Source organism: Epinephelus moara, chromosome 11, assembly GCF_006386435.1.
Source record: "Epinephelus moara isolate mb chromosome 11, YSFRI_EMoa_1.0, whole genome shotgun sequence".
Classification (NCBI taxonomy): Eukaryota; Metazoa; Chordata; class Actinopteri; order Perciformes; family Serranidae; genus Epinephelus; species Epinephelus moara.
Genome location: NC_065516.1, coordinates 28689457 through 28706424, shown reverse-complemented (window position 1 = coordinate 28706424; position 16968 = coordinate 28689457). Strand labels below are relative to the sequence as shown.

At 42.3% G+C, this 16968-nt stretch overlaps 1 protein-coding gene across 1 annotated transcript in view; it reads left to right on the top strand.

The window, feature by feature from the left end:
* The window catches only part of ahrra (aryl-hydrocarbon receptor repressor a), a 78689-nt gene extending 66137 nt beyond the window's left edge, over positions 1–12552 (top strand). The window contains exons 6-9 of the mRNA XM_050057316.1: positions 4664–4802; positions 5131–5264; positions 6613–6821; positions 9322–12552. Coding sequence (XP_049913273.1) covers positions 4664–4802; positions 5131–5264; positions 6613–6821; positions 9322–10465 — 1626 coding nt within the window. The 3' untranslated portion in view covers positions 10466–12552. The remainder of the gene's footprint in view (positions 1–4663; positions 4803–5130; positions 5265–6612; positions 6822–9321) is intronic.
* Positions 12553–16968: the final 4416 nt, after the last annotated feature.

Sequence of the window (16968 nt, the reverse complement as noted above, 5' to 3'; positions counted from 1 at the left end):
ATTATATCTCGGTCTACGCTCTTTAGACTGCAGGAAGTTACTGGTCCTGGTAAGGAGTTTGTCTCACACATAACCATAAAGTGTTAGCTCTTTGGTTTTTGTACAGATTAAACAAATGAGACATAATATATTAATTAGTGGGCTTTAGAGCTGCTGGTAGGTGGATTTTGTTAGCTTCGAAGACGTTTCCGCTAGCTTCCAGCCTTTTAGCCAAATGAAGGTAACCAGCTGCTTGTTCCAGTTGTTGTATGATATTGAACAAATTAGCACCCCACAAATTACGTTACGTACTTAACATAAAGTTATGTAAGCTAAGTTTAGAAAACAAGCATTGCTGGGCTTCTCCAGGTTTAGCAAAGTAAAGTTATGTGGGTTGGTTTCAAGAAAAGAAACATTGTGACAACGTAGCTTAAAATATCTGGAAGTTCACTTGGTTTCACGTGGTTCCAATCACAGGTCTCCCTGGGCAACGTCCTGTGTTGTTTGACCCATTCTTCACCCAAACCTTCCTCCTTACACAGACTTTCGGTCTTTATAATTCTTCCATTTAAAACCCCTGCAGTGGATTGATTAAGTGTTCACAGCCTTCCCGAGTACATGGGTTATACATGAATTACTGGCACATGATTATGTGAGTTATATATGAATTATATTGTATTACTTGTTGTAGGTATGCGTACAAACAGTGGATGAGAACAGCCTGTTTACAGAAGAGATGTGAAAGTGGTACAGATTTTCTCATCTAACGCTCAGCAAGAAAGTAAATAAGCCAATTTACCAAAATGTTGAACTTTGTATCTAACAGCTTGGATCAATTATGAAAGAAACGTGTAAACAAACAGATGTTACCATTTCCATCATGCTGGAGGTGAGCAGCTCCTGTTGATAAGCTGATAAATCCACCCTGGTAGCCTCTTACATGGCTCTTCTCAGAGTTTGCACTCAACAAGTGTCAGAGGTCTCTGCTATTATTCAACAAGTTCAGCATTTCCCCTTTCCCCCCTCAGCCAATCTGTTTTCTTTCATCCATCCCTTTCTACTTTCTTTCCTTTTCATCCTTGGGCTAATGAGCCGGCGTAAAAGACTCTCTTTCAGTCTGCTTGATAACTCTATCTAGAGGGCAGAGTGAACCCACTAAGTCACAGCTAAGAGGCCACAGGAAGGTGAAGACCTCTGTTTCACCCTGAAATACACTCTGTGGATGTGTGTGTGTGTGTGTGTGTGTGTCTGTGTCTGTGTCTGTGTGTGTGCCGGCACTGATAAGTCACCAACGGTTTAGCTTCCTTCCTCTCCGGCGGTTATACCCAGCCAGTCATTAATTATGGATGATATCAACACGGGCATGCCTGTCCTGCGATGCTGAAATCATCTCCCTCCTTCAAAACCATGAATAAAGTGCTTTTCACTGTTAAAATCCCTCCTTTGCCCTCATGTCTGCTTACACACACACACGCACGCACACACATACACCCGCATACACACAGCACACACATACACCCGCATACACACAGCACACTGACACTTTGGGGTAGAAATTTTTCTGCTACAGCGCTCCCACTTGGCTTACAAGCAGACAGGGGCAGTAACCCAGCGCCATGAAATCGACATGAAAACCAAAGCGGTCTGAAACATCCTGTGTCTGTATGCACATGAGTGCGTGTGTGTGTGTGCAGGGTGGTATCGGAATCAGTAGTGACAAACAAAAGAAATAAAAACTGTAAGGTGCATAAAATGTGAATATGCAAACAAAGAGAGAAACCTGTTTGGTATACATCATCTAGATATGCGTAAGAGTCCTTGGCTACGACTGCACACAGGCTCTGAGCTGAATGCTAACGACAGCACAACTGCAGGCACACAGCTCAAACATTCAGAGACACAACACACACGAGCACATACCAGAGAAAGCCACATCAGGGGGACTCAAACACTAATGAATAAAAGTAGGTTTAGAGCCTGGACTTAAAAGATAGAAGGGGACAGATCTGATTGGGAGGGAGATGCTGTTCCACAGTTTGGGGGCAGACACAGCAAAGACATGATCATCTCTGAGCTTGAATCTGGAGCATGGGACAGCCAGGAGCCCCTGGTCAGCTGACCTGAGGGACCTGGGGGTAGAATAAGGGGTTAGGAGGGCTGCAGTGTAGGATGGGGCCAGACCATTAAGGGCTTTGTAAACAAACAGGAGAATGTTAAAATCAAGGTGCAGCTGAGGCTGATGGGAATGTCATGCGTCTGGTATGGTCATTACTCAAAGTACCGGACAAAGTGATATTTTGGGCTGATGATGGTGCCAGAAGAAAAATCAGGGGATCGCCAGTCTGCAAGATTAATCCTCAGAGGACTATGCATTTCTGTAGAAAATTCATGTCTATCCATCCAGTACCAAAGTGGTGAACCAGAGGCTCTAAAACTCAATACGATTGGAATTAAGGCGGTGGAATCCCACATGCTGAGTACAGTATCGCCAAGAAAACCCACCAACAAATGTCAGGTATTTTTACCAGCTCTGTTCATTTGGGCGAAATTGTCCCCAACCCTAAGTTATTTATGTTGGTTTGTGTTTTTCTTTCTCTTCAATTTTGGTTATTGTAAAATTGGTCATAAATTTCACTCTGAGTGGCATTAAAAAAGTCTTAAATATAACGTGCCTTGATCTGTAGGAACCCTGTAAATCAAATCTCTGCTCAATGTTGTCAATGCTGAGAACAAAGGATCAAAATGCAGCTGACTTTGAAAACATACTATATAAGAAACCTCATAGACTGAATGTGTTGTTGACAGTCAACAGTCTGTTCTTGTAGTATATAAAAAGATGAAAATCTTTCTGACTCACAGATCATCATGTTATATTCAGAGACTGTCACCAAAACATTTTCTTAGCTTTTCCCACATGTTCAGTTCTCGCAAAGGAGCTATTGGTTGTTTTTAAGTCACATAGTTTGCCTCTAAGGCCTTGACAACATGTCACATAATTTTGAGCCCACAATTGTAGTCAGAAGGACACTTATCCCTAATATACCACAGGAAAAAAAGAAAGGAGAAGGCTTCACTAAGTAGCACCACAAGAAAGCCCTGGAGAAGAGCAGAAAACCTCCACTGGCCTTTGATCCCATTTGTTACTGGGGCAGTTAGCCTTTGAAGGTCAGCGAAAATATCACTTATTCTCCATTTTTTCCCCTCTTCTTTTCCTCTCTGTGTTTTTTACGAGAAACATAAACAATAGTCACTCGATCCGTCTGTCTGCCTGACTGCCGGTAGGGAACCAAACCACAGGACGAAGCGCCCGCCGAAGACGGTGGGAACAGATTGTGTTTTCAGAGGCAGGCGATCAAAAACCCTCGCGTGCCACCAGTGTGGAAATTATGGAGAGAGCACAGGGAGGAGGGAGTGAGGGAAGAGGAGAAGGTTGAACATTTTAGTGAGGAATCTGTCATGGAATGACAGAAAGCAAAGCTATTGCTGGAAAAGAGAGAGAGGCATGACGAGAGTGGGCTGGAACCCGACTCACTCTGTGTATGTGTGTGTGTGTGTGGATGGGGAGGGCAAGCTGGGCTGGACTGCTGTTCGGGAGCTGGTGTCACGCGATGTTTGACAAACACAGCTGCCCTCACTGGCCCTACAGCTGCCCTTAGACTGTTACTGTACTGAGTAAAATGCTCCTGCATGTGAATATGTGCACATACAAGTGTGCGGGTATGTGTCTGTAAGTACAGTACTTTCCTTGTGTGTGTGATGGGGCAAGTTAGCATGCTTCCTGGGAATCCTGAGGCAGACTGAGTGTATCAGAGCAGCAACAGGAATCCCCCCCCCCCTCAAAACTGCAGCTACCAGCTGCAAGGATGGCAGCAAACACAGCGGTCCAAAGTCAGTCTGCGGACAATGCTGTGAACACGCAATCTCATGTTCCTTAAAAGCACAGACACACCAGTGGCGACGAAGGTCAACTGATGCGTCACTTCACGTCGCCTGTGCCAAAAAGTCGCACTTGAACACACCGCAAAGACTACAACCAACAGCCAACTAGCACGCACATTCTGCACCTGCGTGAGAGGAAATAACTCCCCACACCAGCATGTATTTGTCATTAAAAAAGGGAAACCAGAAGACCAACTGGACGGATTCAAGACGCTAGTTAGCCAGTTAGCATATTATCAACAAAACCGGATGTTAAAAGTACAAAGCATATTTACTGGGCTGCAGCAAACAATAACACAACTATGAAACGTTTCTGCTAATGAGCTCAATGGCTAAAAACATGATCTTACCTCATATAACAAGTCTGTCTTGATCTCGCTCCCTCTTGGCTTTAGAAGTTTTTTTGCTTTCCTTACTTCCCTCTTCTTGTGCACTGAGCTGAACTGCCAATCAATGTGATTTATTTCAACAACAGGCACCACTGTCTCCCACGCCAATTCAACACGCTGATTTGGCAGAAGGACCAACTAGTTCTAACTGTGCAGGACTTACCGCCAAAACTGACGCGACAGACACTCACCGACAGCCAACCATTGGCTTGGTGTTTCAGGGCCCTAAGACTTTCAGGAGATGATATTGAAAACAAAAAAAGTCTTAAACTAGAAATGTCTCTGACAGTCATGACAATACAAACTTACAAATTTCCTTGACAAACATACTAAACTCCACTGAATTGTCCACACAGACTGACGTGATGCACCAGAATGTGTTCGACTACATCCACATAGACGACCGTCAGGAGTTCAGACGCCAGCTCCACTGGGCCATGTGTCCTCCACAGGGGCCGCCGACACACCAGGACCACCAGCTAGCTGCAGGGACTGGTGGGTAGCTTACTGAGAGGGGATGAAAGTTCCCTTGGGCAAAATGTTCTGCTAAAATGTGCAAATGGTGACATCATATTGAATATTTTAATTACAATTTGATTGTGAAGTTCTGGTGGTCACTTTTGAGGCACATCTAGACTATGTCATCAGTATAGCGACTGACACGTTGCCAGAAATCCTTAGAAGGAAATGCACCTATATTTTATGTTTTATTGATTGCTCTACATGTTCTTTTACCCATTTTGCGTGACTGAGGCACATGGTAGGTTTGCCACACAAAAAATTAAATACATTTTTCCGCTCATTCATCTTTCCTACATTTCAGGTGAGGACTTTGTAGTGAGCAGCCTGTTCCATTCTCCGGAAGCAGGGGGAATTTCTCCTGAGCTCTCCTGCTTTCTCAACAGATGTTTCATTGCCAGAGTCCGATGCCTCTTGGACAGCACCTCTGGATTCTTGGTGAGTGGTCTGAACCAAACCAGCCAGCTGAACTGCACAGTAACTTAAGTTTCAAATGCATTAAAGTTTATGCAAACAGAAAAGTGTTTGAGAATATGCAGTGAAAATTAAACATGGAGTAATTGTTGCCCACTCTCTGGGAGAAGACCCAGGCCTATAAAAGTGTTACGACCCCTTTGGTACAGCAACACTTTATTTTTAATTGTAGTGCGTACCGTTATTTATAGTTGTATTGCAAGGCATTATGAGGTAATTGGGTGCCTGGACACAGCGGCAGAATAGGAGCTTGGTTCATCCCTCATGGCTGTGACTGGAGTGGTTTGGAGAACAGCAGTGGAAAAGCTAGAGGCCCTGATGACAGAGCAATAAGAGTATGGGTTTGGACCATTTCATCGGGGTCATTGGAGTTTACTGTCACCAAGTCCGCTCTGGTTGCACCGAGGTTGGCTGCACAACAGAAATTCTAGATGGCAGTTTTATACTGGAAGCACTTGTAGCCAAGTAGTGAGCAAATACTGGTGAGATGCTTTCCTGACCAGTCAACATAATTGCAGTAACGACACAATAATTGTGAAGTAATGCAGAGTAATCATTCTGCGAGCAGTAAAAAGGCCAGAAATTCATCCTTCCCCATTAAAGGAATAAAATTTAATAAGCTTTATTGAGCAAACCTGCTGCTTAGCCACCTGCTGGTCCAGACAGAAAAAAAACTCAATACTAATAAAATTCCCAACACCATCAACTGTCCTTTGTTTTTAGTGCTAATTAGCAAATGTTAACATGCTAACAGGCTAAACTAAGATAGTGCACCTGGTATCTACCTCAAATTACCTGCTAAATATCAGCATGTAAGCATTGTAACTGTTGCTGTGTTCAGATGAAACTTGTGAGTTTATATTTACGACATGGGTATTCCTGAAGACAAACCTGTGAACTCAGGGCTCTCAGAAAATGTACAATTGCAAGATCCTACACACCACAATGGAGGGGCAGGGAGTTCATATGGTCTCTTTTCATGAACACGTTAAACACGACCTCACTGGAACGCGGCATGCAAGTTTGTTAGCATATTGATGTTAGCATTTAGCTCAAAGCACCACTGTGCATCCGCAGTCTCAAAGGACTGCTACCTGTAGACTCTTAGTATGGTTTGAATACTAATGCGTGCAATGTGATATTATAACTTTCAAGGGACATGAAAAAATATTACTGCTAATTCTGTTCTATATTAATCTGTGTAGACATGCAGAGAAAAAAACATGCCAGACTTTTCAAAGAGCACTGGATATATACATATAAACCATTGGATATGTTCAAACCTGTAAATTCTTTTTCTCTTCTGCCACAGACTATGCAGTTTCAGGGTCGGTTGAAGTTCCTCCACGGTCAGAAAAAGAAGTCAGCCTCCGGGACTCCGATGCCTCCCCAGCTGGCTCTGTTCTGCATAGGTGTCCCCCTTCTACTGCCCTCCATCACAGAGATGAAAATGAAGAACATGTTAATGCGAGGGAAGACCAAGGGAGGAGGTGGAGGGATTATCTCTGCACTGGAGCATGGGTAAGAGACCATCATCACATCATCATACATGAGCAACATGCTTGCAACTTTAACTAAAGTTGGAGTTGGAGGGGTGATGTATATTCACACTGTTCACACTGTATCCACTCGTTGTTTTAATTGGGGTGCTATACTGTAATTAAAGGTCGAGCTTTTTAACACAAACTTGATGCCTCAGACACCACTGGTTCAAACTTGAGGTTTGATGCATTTTGGCAGCTTGTTATATCCTCTAAAGATTGCCGGATTTGCCTGATGGGGGAGCTAGAAGTAAAGGTCAAAATTTTAAACCTTGAAAGGCCACAGTCACTACATCATCAGTTTAGTTATGATGCACATTGTCACCGGTCAGCACAGAGTTCCCCTCGTAATTTGTAAGAGTTAACATGTAAAAACATACTTAGTCACTGCCTTGCCTAAGCTCGGTGAGACAGAGTGACGCAAAAACATATTCAAAACAGAGTCAGAGTGATGAAAACCTGCATGTGCATCAACGCTCGTGATTTATTTATTCATTTTTTAGTTTATTTCCCAGAGATAGCAGCTTATTACCCAGCAACAGTTTCATGAACACCCAAGCATTTACCCTGGGGCCCAGTTACCAACACAAACATAAGCCCTGTCCTCACCCAGCAGACTCTGACACCAAACCAAACAAGTGCTGGACGCCTTACCTGTGGCCAATTAGGAGCAAATACATGCCTCAGCTTGGATAAGGCCCTCTGTGCTTCATGCATCATTAACAACTTCGGGAGGCTGAGAGGCCAAGTGTTGAGCTGTAGTCAGGGAGCAGAGCCCTACCACCCCCTCTGCTGTTCATTCCCTCTCAGCATCATCCAGGTTCCTGTAGAAAAATGCCAATTACTTATAAGAGGACAGCATGTTGGCTGGTTGGGAGGCCATGAAGCTTATAGGGCTGAGTCTCCAGTATGAGAATATATATTTATATAATATATACACATGGCACAAGGAAAATTACTTCAGGTTAGCTAATATGAAAAGCATCTTCTCACATAACACAGTGGGGTCAGTGTTTAATGAGTCAGTTGAGGAAGCAGAGAGAAGCAAAACTGGTGAAACAAGAGAAGTAAAAAAATGTTTTAAGGGAATACTACAACCCCAAAAGGATCATTTATACATCAGTTACTGACCCCATGTTACCTTGACTTTGTGAAATGTTTCTCTATGCTTCCACGATGAATAAGGAATCCAAAAACTGACAAAATTTGGAAGTGACAGGCGTGGGAGAGTGACAGCAGAACTCCTGGCCAATGAATGACCCTGGAGGCAGGATTTCAATGGAATGCACAAGGAGAGTTTAAACGCACGCGCTTGCTCCAGCCTGCTAATTGTCTGTGCATCAGACTTTTTATGTTGAAGTGTTTTAAATAGTAGGGTTTTTTGGGAAGTACTGATCATAGGACTGGATAAATGAGACTTGGATTAAACTGCGCGAGCTGTGTGAGAGTTTGTGAAAAGATGTTTTCATATAGTCTTGCTGTTGTTAAACGCGGACCCCATGTACTCCAATCCATCGATAATTTTCTTGTACACCTTTGAGGCATGCGAAATAACATGTTGTTGGCAAATTTAGCGTAACATAGGAGTAAATGTTACACAAATGGGCATTTTGGGTGTTGAGTAACATTTGTCATTTTAACCAGGAGGTTGAAATGGAATTTTTTCATAATGAGAAATAAGATCATCTTGATGAGCTCAGCAAAAAGTTCAGTCACATTTCTGAAGAATATGGATTTGCTACATCGACCTTCTTCTAAAATAATGAAAGCATGAAAAATGGCCAAAATTAGCTGACCCAAGTGATGGATTTCTCATCACTAACAACGATGAAATATGCCCACGTGTAATAGAAAGCCACTGAATTGAACTCCGTCGGTGAAATTTAACTCAATCCATATTGTGTTTGTATGTGTAAGTGTGCAAAGTACACTGTGGTTTCATGTTAGTCTTATTTACAGCCTCCACTTTCATATTTATCAGCATATATACTTTATAGTTAGAAATCTAATATGTTTTGGGGTCTTGATCACTGAATACTCTAAGTGTGAATGAAGATAAACGGCACTGTTCTGTCTGTAATCTTGGAGTGTGGGCCATCATTGATCTTTGGATCTTTGGGTTATGGATGTTGACTCTGTTCTCAATTTTCAGATGAGACAGATTTTGGAAAAGATGAGTCACTTTTGGAATGATTCGCTCATGAACTAAAGTGAACCAAACCAAGATATTTGGGCTTTGAGTCATTCATCAATCAGTAGAAAAAACATTGTTTGTAGATATTCCCATATGGATATCTAGGCGGACCAATGAAATTTCAAGAGACCACCTCTTCTTCAATGTCCTCAAGGACTACAGAAACTTTGTATAATCTACACTGATTTATTTGACTTTTTGTTTTGTGACTAATGATCTCATTCTCCTCTTCTTGATCCTCCACTCCTCCCTGCCCCACTTTCCATGCCATCCCTCTCCCTCACAGTGAGCGAGGGGAACACCTCCGGAGGCACTCCTTCAGTGGGGGAATGGGTGACATTGCAGACCCTCTCCTCCTCTCCTGTCCCACTCCTGGCGCTACCCAGCGGGGTCACCACACTCCCTGGACCCCCCTCTCCAAAGACAACCTCAAGTACCGCCCTGAGGGTTACTACAACCAGGAGGAGCCCCTCAACTTCTGCAAATCCACCATGGCTTCCCATAAAGGTGTCAGCCCAGGCCTGGGCGGCGGTTGGCCTCTGCGGCCAAACTCAGGCCCCCTCAGAACGGGCCAGGGTGTCGGCTACATCACCTCTAACCGTATGAACAAGGCCGGCCAGTACGGGAAGCCATACCGCCTTTCCCCCAGCTGCCACAGCGGCAGAGGAGCTGAGGTTTTTGTCTCTAAGCTCTACGGGAACGTCCAGATTCCCACAGACCCAGATGCATACTGCGTGGACCTGGTGAAGAATGAGAACGGCTATGGGGAGTGCTATGAAGGCCACCTGATGTCCGAGATGCCAATCAAGGTAGAGCACGACTCGGACTCTGAGAATGGCTGCGATGCCTATGGGCGACCCTGGGCTTGCCGTGACCCAGAGGCCATCGAACGCCGCTATGGTAACGGGGTATATGACCAGAGCTCAAGCCTCCATCTCAAATCAGAGGCAGATTATTATGATCCGCAGTACTCGCCCTGTCAACGAGGGAAAGCAGGAATCAGCCCACCGTACAACAACGGAAACTATCAGAACTATGCAGTCAACAACAGCGGGAACACAACCGGACGGCTGTTAAAATGTGACAAAGACTTGGGCAATAACAACGACAACAGCCAGTTTAGTCCTCAGAGACTCTCTCACTCAGACTCTCTATGCAGCAACCAATCAGTCAACCTCATGGACTCACACATCTACCCACAGGACCCACACAAGGCCTACATGCACCCGGACTACAACAAGCACGGCACTTACGAGTTCAAAGGTCACGGCCTGGTCCATTCGATCAAGCAGGAGCCCATGGACTCCCCACCATGGTCTGAGAGCGCTCACGACATAAACCAGTCCATGATGGTTGGTCCAAGGAACGTTATGCCATGTGTCATGAGCACAGGGCACCACAAATCTAGTCCCTACATTTATATGCCATAAGAGTGATTGGTGCAAAAACGTCATCAGATAATTTCACACACTGACACACACACAAACACATACACACACTCAAGCAATCAGTGTGCATTAAAGTACTTTGCATTGCGCCACATGCACCAGCATTACAAAAGGATTCCCAGGATGTCAACATGTAAAAGACTTCTTCTGTTTGATGAAGAGGTCATAAATAAGGCTCAGGTTCTAGTGTTAGTGTTGTGACAATCAAACGTAAATACTTTGAATCCAGTTTATGGATAGATGATTTTTGTTTTTAAGAAATACATTTTGTAGTTGGTTCCTAGCACTTTTGAATTTAGTGACAATGAGACAAATGATGTCTAGAAACACCATTTCATTTTGTTTTATGTGTTGTGTACACCTGGCTTTTGTGGGAGGAACAAAGATTTTGCTGTAAAAAGAGACTTTTTTGTTTTTACGTTGTACACAGGAGATGATTTAGACCTACTGCTGGTTTTATCAAGGGAGATGGCTGATTATGAGAGCACACTTCCAAGGCGGTCATAAAAACTTAAAGGATAATCTGCCTTGATGGTAGTTTTGCATGTTTTAGTGCTTTAACTATAAAACACCGACCTATTTCATAACTGCCCCCAGTGATGTGTGAATGAAATTTACTAGTTTCTATGCATTTTAGACTTGTGTTAAAATCAACTCCCAGAGACTTGAAACTTAATCAGTTGCAGTAAAAATAATGTTTGGTCACAGTTACATATATGTTGCATGAAAATGCTTTTGCAACCAGGGTCTGTTTAGAAAACACTCCTCATTCCTGCATTCAAGGACTCTGATATCAAATACTGAGCATTTTTAATGCTTGGCACAACCAAATTCATATGATCTTTTTCAAAACAGCTTTGTTTACTCAAAATCTGTGTTGTGAATTTGATATTCCAAGAGCATAGCGTACAATGCAATGCTTGGACAGTTAAAAAAAATGGTTTCTTCTTGCAAATGCAGAATTCTTTGGAAAAATTATGCAACTTGAAGTTACTGGACCAAAACATGTAAAACTATTGGCCAAAGCTTTAAATATTTTCATTACATCATTTAAAAAAAAAAAACCTAAACTAGTAACTGATAAATCATATAAAGGCATACATGAGGGGGCACAGGATGTAGGATAACAAACGCTCAGCCACCACCTGTGGTTCAAGCATGTGCTCCTTGACCTCCTTGTGTAACAGATGAATGATCACACTAGAATTGCCCTTAAATAACAGGACCTAAGATGAACATGGACCTAAGAAAGATGGTCTGCGCCAGTTGAACGACTATATTAATTATCAGTTGAAGGTTTGTTTGGACAAGGTAGAAGTGTTTGTTTAAATTGAAGGAAAAGAAGGCAGTCTGTTGTTAAAAGGTTCAGTGTTGATTCTTCTTTAAATGCACACAATAATTTTATCATTTTAAGTCATGCAACACCTGTCGAACATAAAAATAATTTATGTGATTTTATGTCAAAGCTAATGTTGTACAGTTTTGATTAACATTTCAAACTAAAAGCAGAATATCTCACTGCAGATAAGACACATTTCCTTTGAAATGAATATACACTTTTCATGTTGTCTTTTGAGTCCGAAAACATCAGACGTTGTCTTCACAATCAATATTTTTGCACAAATAAATTAAAAGCACCAAATTGATTCAATGTCAGAGTCTCAGTTCTGTGAAGCTACTGTTGTAGTTTCTAAATTGCACTACTGGGAGTAGTTCAGTCGAAGTTCAGCCTACCCAGACGAGTTTTTGAGTCGACACGCACAACTGTACATGGTGTCACTGTTTTGAATTTGTCTTTTTCTCTTTGTGTGTGTTCATTTCAATAAATGTTTGATGATTGGTATTTATTGTAAGAGGCAAAAGTGTATAATTTAAAAAAAAAAACTACAGTTTTGAAGGCTTTTCTGTTTCACTAAGGTAAATAAATATGGCTTTTTTTTCTTGCGATCTTTTTGATAAATGTCATACTTGTCTCATGGAGGAGGTAGCTGCAAGGTAGCGAACACAGTGTACATATGCAGTGTCTTCCAATGTTTCTACGTGTTTTTGCAAAGGGGACTTATCTATTAAAAGACTTTTCTTTATATGGAAACTCTGGGTGAAGTGTTGTTCTTTTGGCATTAGGCAGATAATAAACACGGCAACAAAATACTGCCAGCTTGTTGGACAAGTAACAGGCAGATGTGGGAGTAAGTCACACATGTGCAGGTCACGAATCTCAACCTTCAAGTCTGAAGCAGGTGCCAAATCACAAGTCAAGTCATTAAATGAGCCAATAAACTAATAAGTTAGCTAAAAAGACACATTCCTGTACCTTTCTCTGTGGGACTTATAGTGACTGATGAATGTGTTGTGGTGGTTGTGTCACTGATTTTTGGGCTACAGATCTTTCCCTGTTCTTTTCTTACTGCCATCATTGACAACATAATGCTTGAATCCAAATTTTATTATTTTTGGATGAGTCCTCTCCATGATAGCTGCCTCTTGGCTGGCCTCTGTTGGTCTGCAGCATCCTTGTAAGTTGCCAGGTTTTTGCTCATTCCTCTAGAAATCATCAGGGGTCTCATTTAAAAAACAATGCATAGCATTCATACTTAAAATATACATATGGACCAAAGCCAAAAATGGTGTTTGCCAAAAGCACTCAATAATTTCTACATCAAGTCTGTTTTTATACATCACAAATTTTGCTTGCAAGTGGTATACGCCTTTTTCAAGCCTTGTTTTGTGTGTACACAGTGTTTATAAGTGAGACCCCAGATCATGTTTCAAAAACAAATCATAACTTCTTAACATCTAGAAAAATGCAAATATTTGATTTCTAAAAAGTAAAGTCCCTCTGTTTCACGTCCAAGTCAAGTCCCAAGTCATGAATACCTAGTCAAAGTCAAGTCGAGTCTTTTATCTAAGTTAGTCAAAAAAGTCTCAAGTCCTCAAATTGCAACTCCAGTCCGACTCAAGTCAAGTCATGTGACTCAAGTCTTCCACCATTGGTAATAGGGCTAGCTATCGTTTAAAAAATGATGATACTAGTACCAGCACTTACACGCTTAAAGTGAAATCGATACCAATAGAGTATTTGATTTGATACCTTTTTTGTACTTCTTTTAAAATCCGTCATGTAAGTGAAACCATTGAGTTGAAAAAAAAATCTGTAAGATGTCACAGGAGTGTAGTATAGCCACTTTAAAACATTTTGGTGACATCGCACAACACTGGCCTGCCAACTCCATCAAAAATGCCGTGCTCGACTTCACCACATCACAGACTGTATGGGTTGAAGCTGCTGCAATAGTGAACCAATCACATGTCGCAACAAATCTAAGAACACTTGTTGGCTGCGGGCAAAATCATAAAAACAGTAATTACTTTCTAGATTTCAGTATAAAAAGGATCAAATGCAGGTATCATCTGAGTGGAGGAGTTTCAATACTACTTACTACTGGGTTATTTTGGTTGACACCCTAAAGCAGGGATACTCAGCATGCTTTGCTCAGGGGCCACTTTTGCAAAATGACGGGAAGCCATGGGCCAGTTAATAAGCAAACATTAATAATTTATATATAAATAATTAGGGGCTCCTCCCCTGGCCTTTTTATGCGCTTCGACATCTTATTTACTAGTTAAGTACGAAAAATAAATTAAAAGCCTAGTCCCAATTAAACACCCGGTCTCTTTTACTAGCCAGGTGTAGCAACATATCTTGACAAATAAAGGCCTGCCTCAATTAGACACCCAGCTACCAAGCAGTTCATTTTTATAGAGGTTCTTTCGGATGTATAAAACCGGACTGTCGATTACCCACTTGAGCTAACATTAGTTAGCTGCTTAGATCGCGGATATAAGTATAAATGTTTCAACTTTTGTCAATATGGAGATGCTACACATTGTTAGCTGGGTTCAGTTCATTTTACTGAAACTATGAGCACCAGAGAAAACCGTTATTAATTCAGATTTATCGGCATGAGTAAAAAACAGGTGGTGTCTCTGTCCCTGTGAAGCTGTCAGAGTCAGAATATGTGTTCATTCATTGATTACCCGGTGAGTAATTTATATTCCTTTAGTCTGTAAGGGTCCACCGCTCAAAAGAATATGAATATTATACAGCTGTAAATGACAAGAATTTTTGTTAATCATTCCCATTTGCAATAGGTGAGTGAAAGCAAACAGCACCATGTAGAGTGTAACTTTGTGAAAGAATCGCACAAACCACCTGACCAAAACAGCTGTTGCAGTCCTCTGCAAAAGCTTGGTACAATGTGCAAAGGGCTTTGTCACAGGATAAATATACTTACACCAGAGCTAAGTTTTTTTTTAGCAATGTCAAATCAATATCATAGAGCTAAAATGAAATAATATGAAAGTACAAAGTAGAGAACAACACGGTCACTATGCTAATCTAATGGTTTCCTGCTCTCATGAACACTTTCCAAAATGAAAAATTGCCATATTCTACTCTTCAGTTAACGTCCTTGTCTCTTTAGTAGCTTCTGAATTTTTCACGTACACCAAATGTGGTCTCATCCTTCAGATTTGTGTCTCTATTAATAATAAATACTCAGCAGAACAGGATACAGAGTATCTCTAGCCACATTGCCTGTATGATTAATGTGCTGTAAAGTTGGCATGACAGCTCCTTCACACGATCTGGGAAACTCAACACCAGTCTCTCACCACTGTCTAGGACAAGGGTTAGAGCCAGGGGGAATGTTGGCATCCACGGAGAGGTATAGGGCAAGAACAGAAGCAGGGAACAAGGAGAGACAGAGATGTAACCTTAAAGCTATGGTTAAGCCCTGGTCTTCAGATTCCCAGTAGAGCCGGACTCTATCCTACTAGGTAGTTAATTGTATTCACTTGGCACATCGGCCTTAAAATAGTCCCTGAACATTCACTGTGTTCTTTATCCAGTGTTCCTCCCTCTGAACAGAGAAGCAACTTCAAATTCCCTGTGATCAGTGGATTAGTGTGCAGCATTTTTCTAGTTCCCTTGTTTGAAAGTTGTATTATAAGAGAGAGAATCAGCTTTTTGATCATGAAACATTGCTAGATTAAATTAGAGGCCAAATAAAGAGTCCAGAATTTTTTTTATTTTTTTAAATTTTATATACTTTATTAATCCCCAAGGGGAAATTCAATTTTTTCACTCTGTTTGTCAATTACACACAGGTCCGAACACACACATGCACAAACAGGACCTATACATGCACTAAGTGGAGAGATGTCAGAGTGGGCTGCCCATGACAGGCGCTCAGAGCGGTTGGGGGTTTCGGTGCCTTGCTCAGGAGCACCTCGGCAGTGCCCAGGAGGTGAACTGGCACCTCTCCAGCTACCAGTCCACGCTCCATATTTTGGTCCGGACGGGGACTTGAACAGGCGACCCTCCGGTTCCCAACCCAAGTCCCTATGGACTGAGCTACTGCCGCCTGGTAATTTTTTGACACAGTGATGAATAATAAGTCTATGCAGCCTCGCTTACAAATGACTTTTCGCCTTTTGTGGAGGTGTAAAGACCTTAACAGTGAATAGATCAGTTTATTGGGGTGGCAGTAGCTCAGTCGTTAGGGACTTGGGTTGGGAACTGGAGGTCACTGACTCAAGTCCCCATCCAGATGGGGACTTGAGACAACATGGAGTGTGGACTGGTAGCTGGAGAGGTGCCAGTTCACCTCCTGGGCACTGCCAAGGTTCCCTTGAGCGAGGCACCGCACCGCCTCCTGCTTGGGCTGCCTGTCCAAGACAGCCCCCTCGCTCTGACATCTCTTCATTTAATGCATGTAGGTCCTGTTTGTGCATGAGTGTGTATTTGGAGCCCGGTCTTACTCCAAAGTTGTCGAAATCCAGCGCTTGGGCAGTGACTTGCAGCATCAGAAACCAATGAAAAAAGGCTTCCTTTAACATCGGCATGATACGTGGCCAGTTGCTGTTATAGTTTAATGGTGCCCCGCAGTGTCAGGGGGAAACGTGGTGGGACAAGGACAAAAGTTAAGGCTGCAAAAGTCCGACTGGAGCGAGCGGGAAGGGTGGTGATGCGTCCAACAAACACCAACTTTCACCCGAGAGAGCAGTGTTTGTGTCCCATGCGTGTTTGTTGTTGAAGAAAAAAAGGCGTCAGTTCACAGTGTGGTACAGACGTAGTGCGTTTATTTTGGAAGAGACTGTATGTAAACTTCAAATTTCCTGTGAAAATGGAAGTGTGTTTTGAAAGAAGACAATGCATGTAACAGGCAGAACTTGACACGGTGTCCCAGAATGCCAACAACCAATGCACCCAGGGTACCCTGCATGTCCTATGTGAACATGGAAAGTCTGTGCCTGTGTCTGAGCCTGTGTGTATATGACAACAGAGTGAAAAAAATTGAGTTTCCCTCAGGGATTAATAAAGTGTATCTTCTTCTTCTTCTATACCATTTCAGCTTGATATACAAATATTTTCCATTTCTAAAGTCTAGCTGGCCATCAGAAAGCCATCTAATTTGCTCATA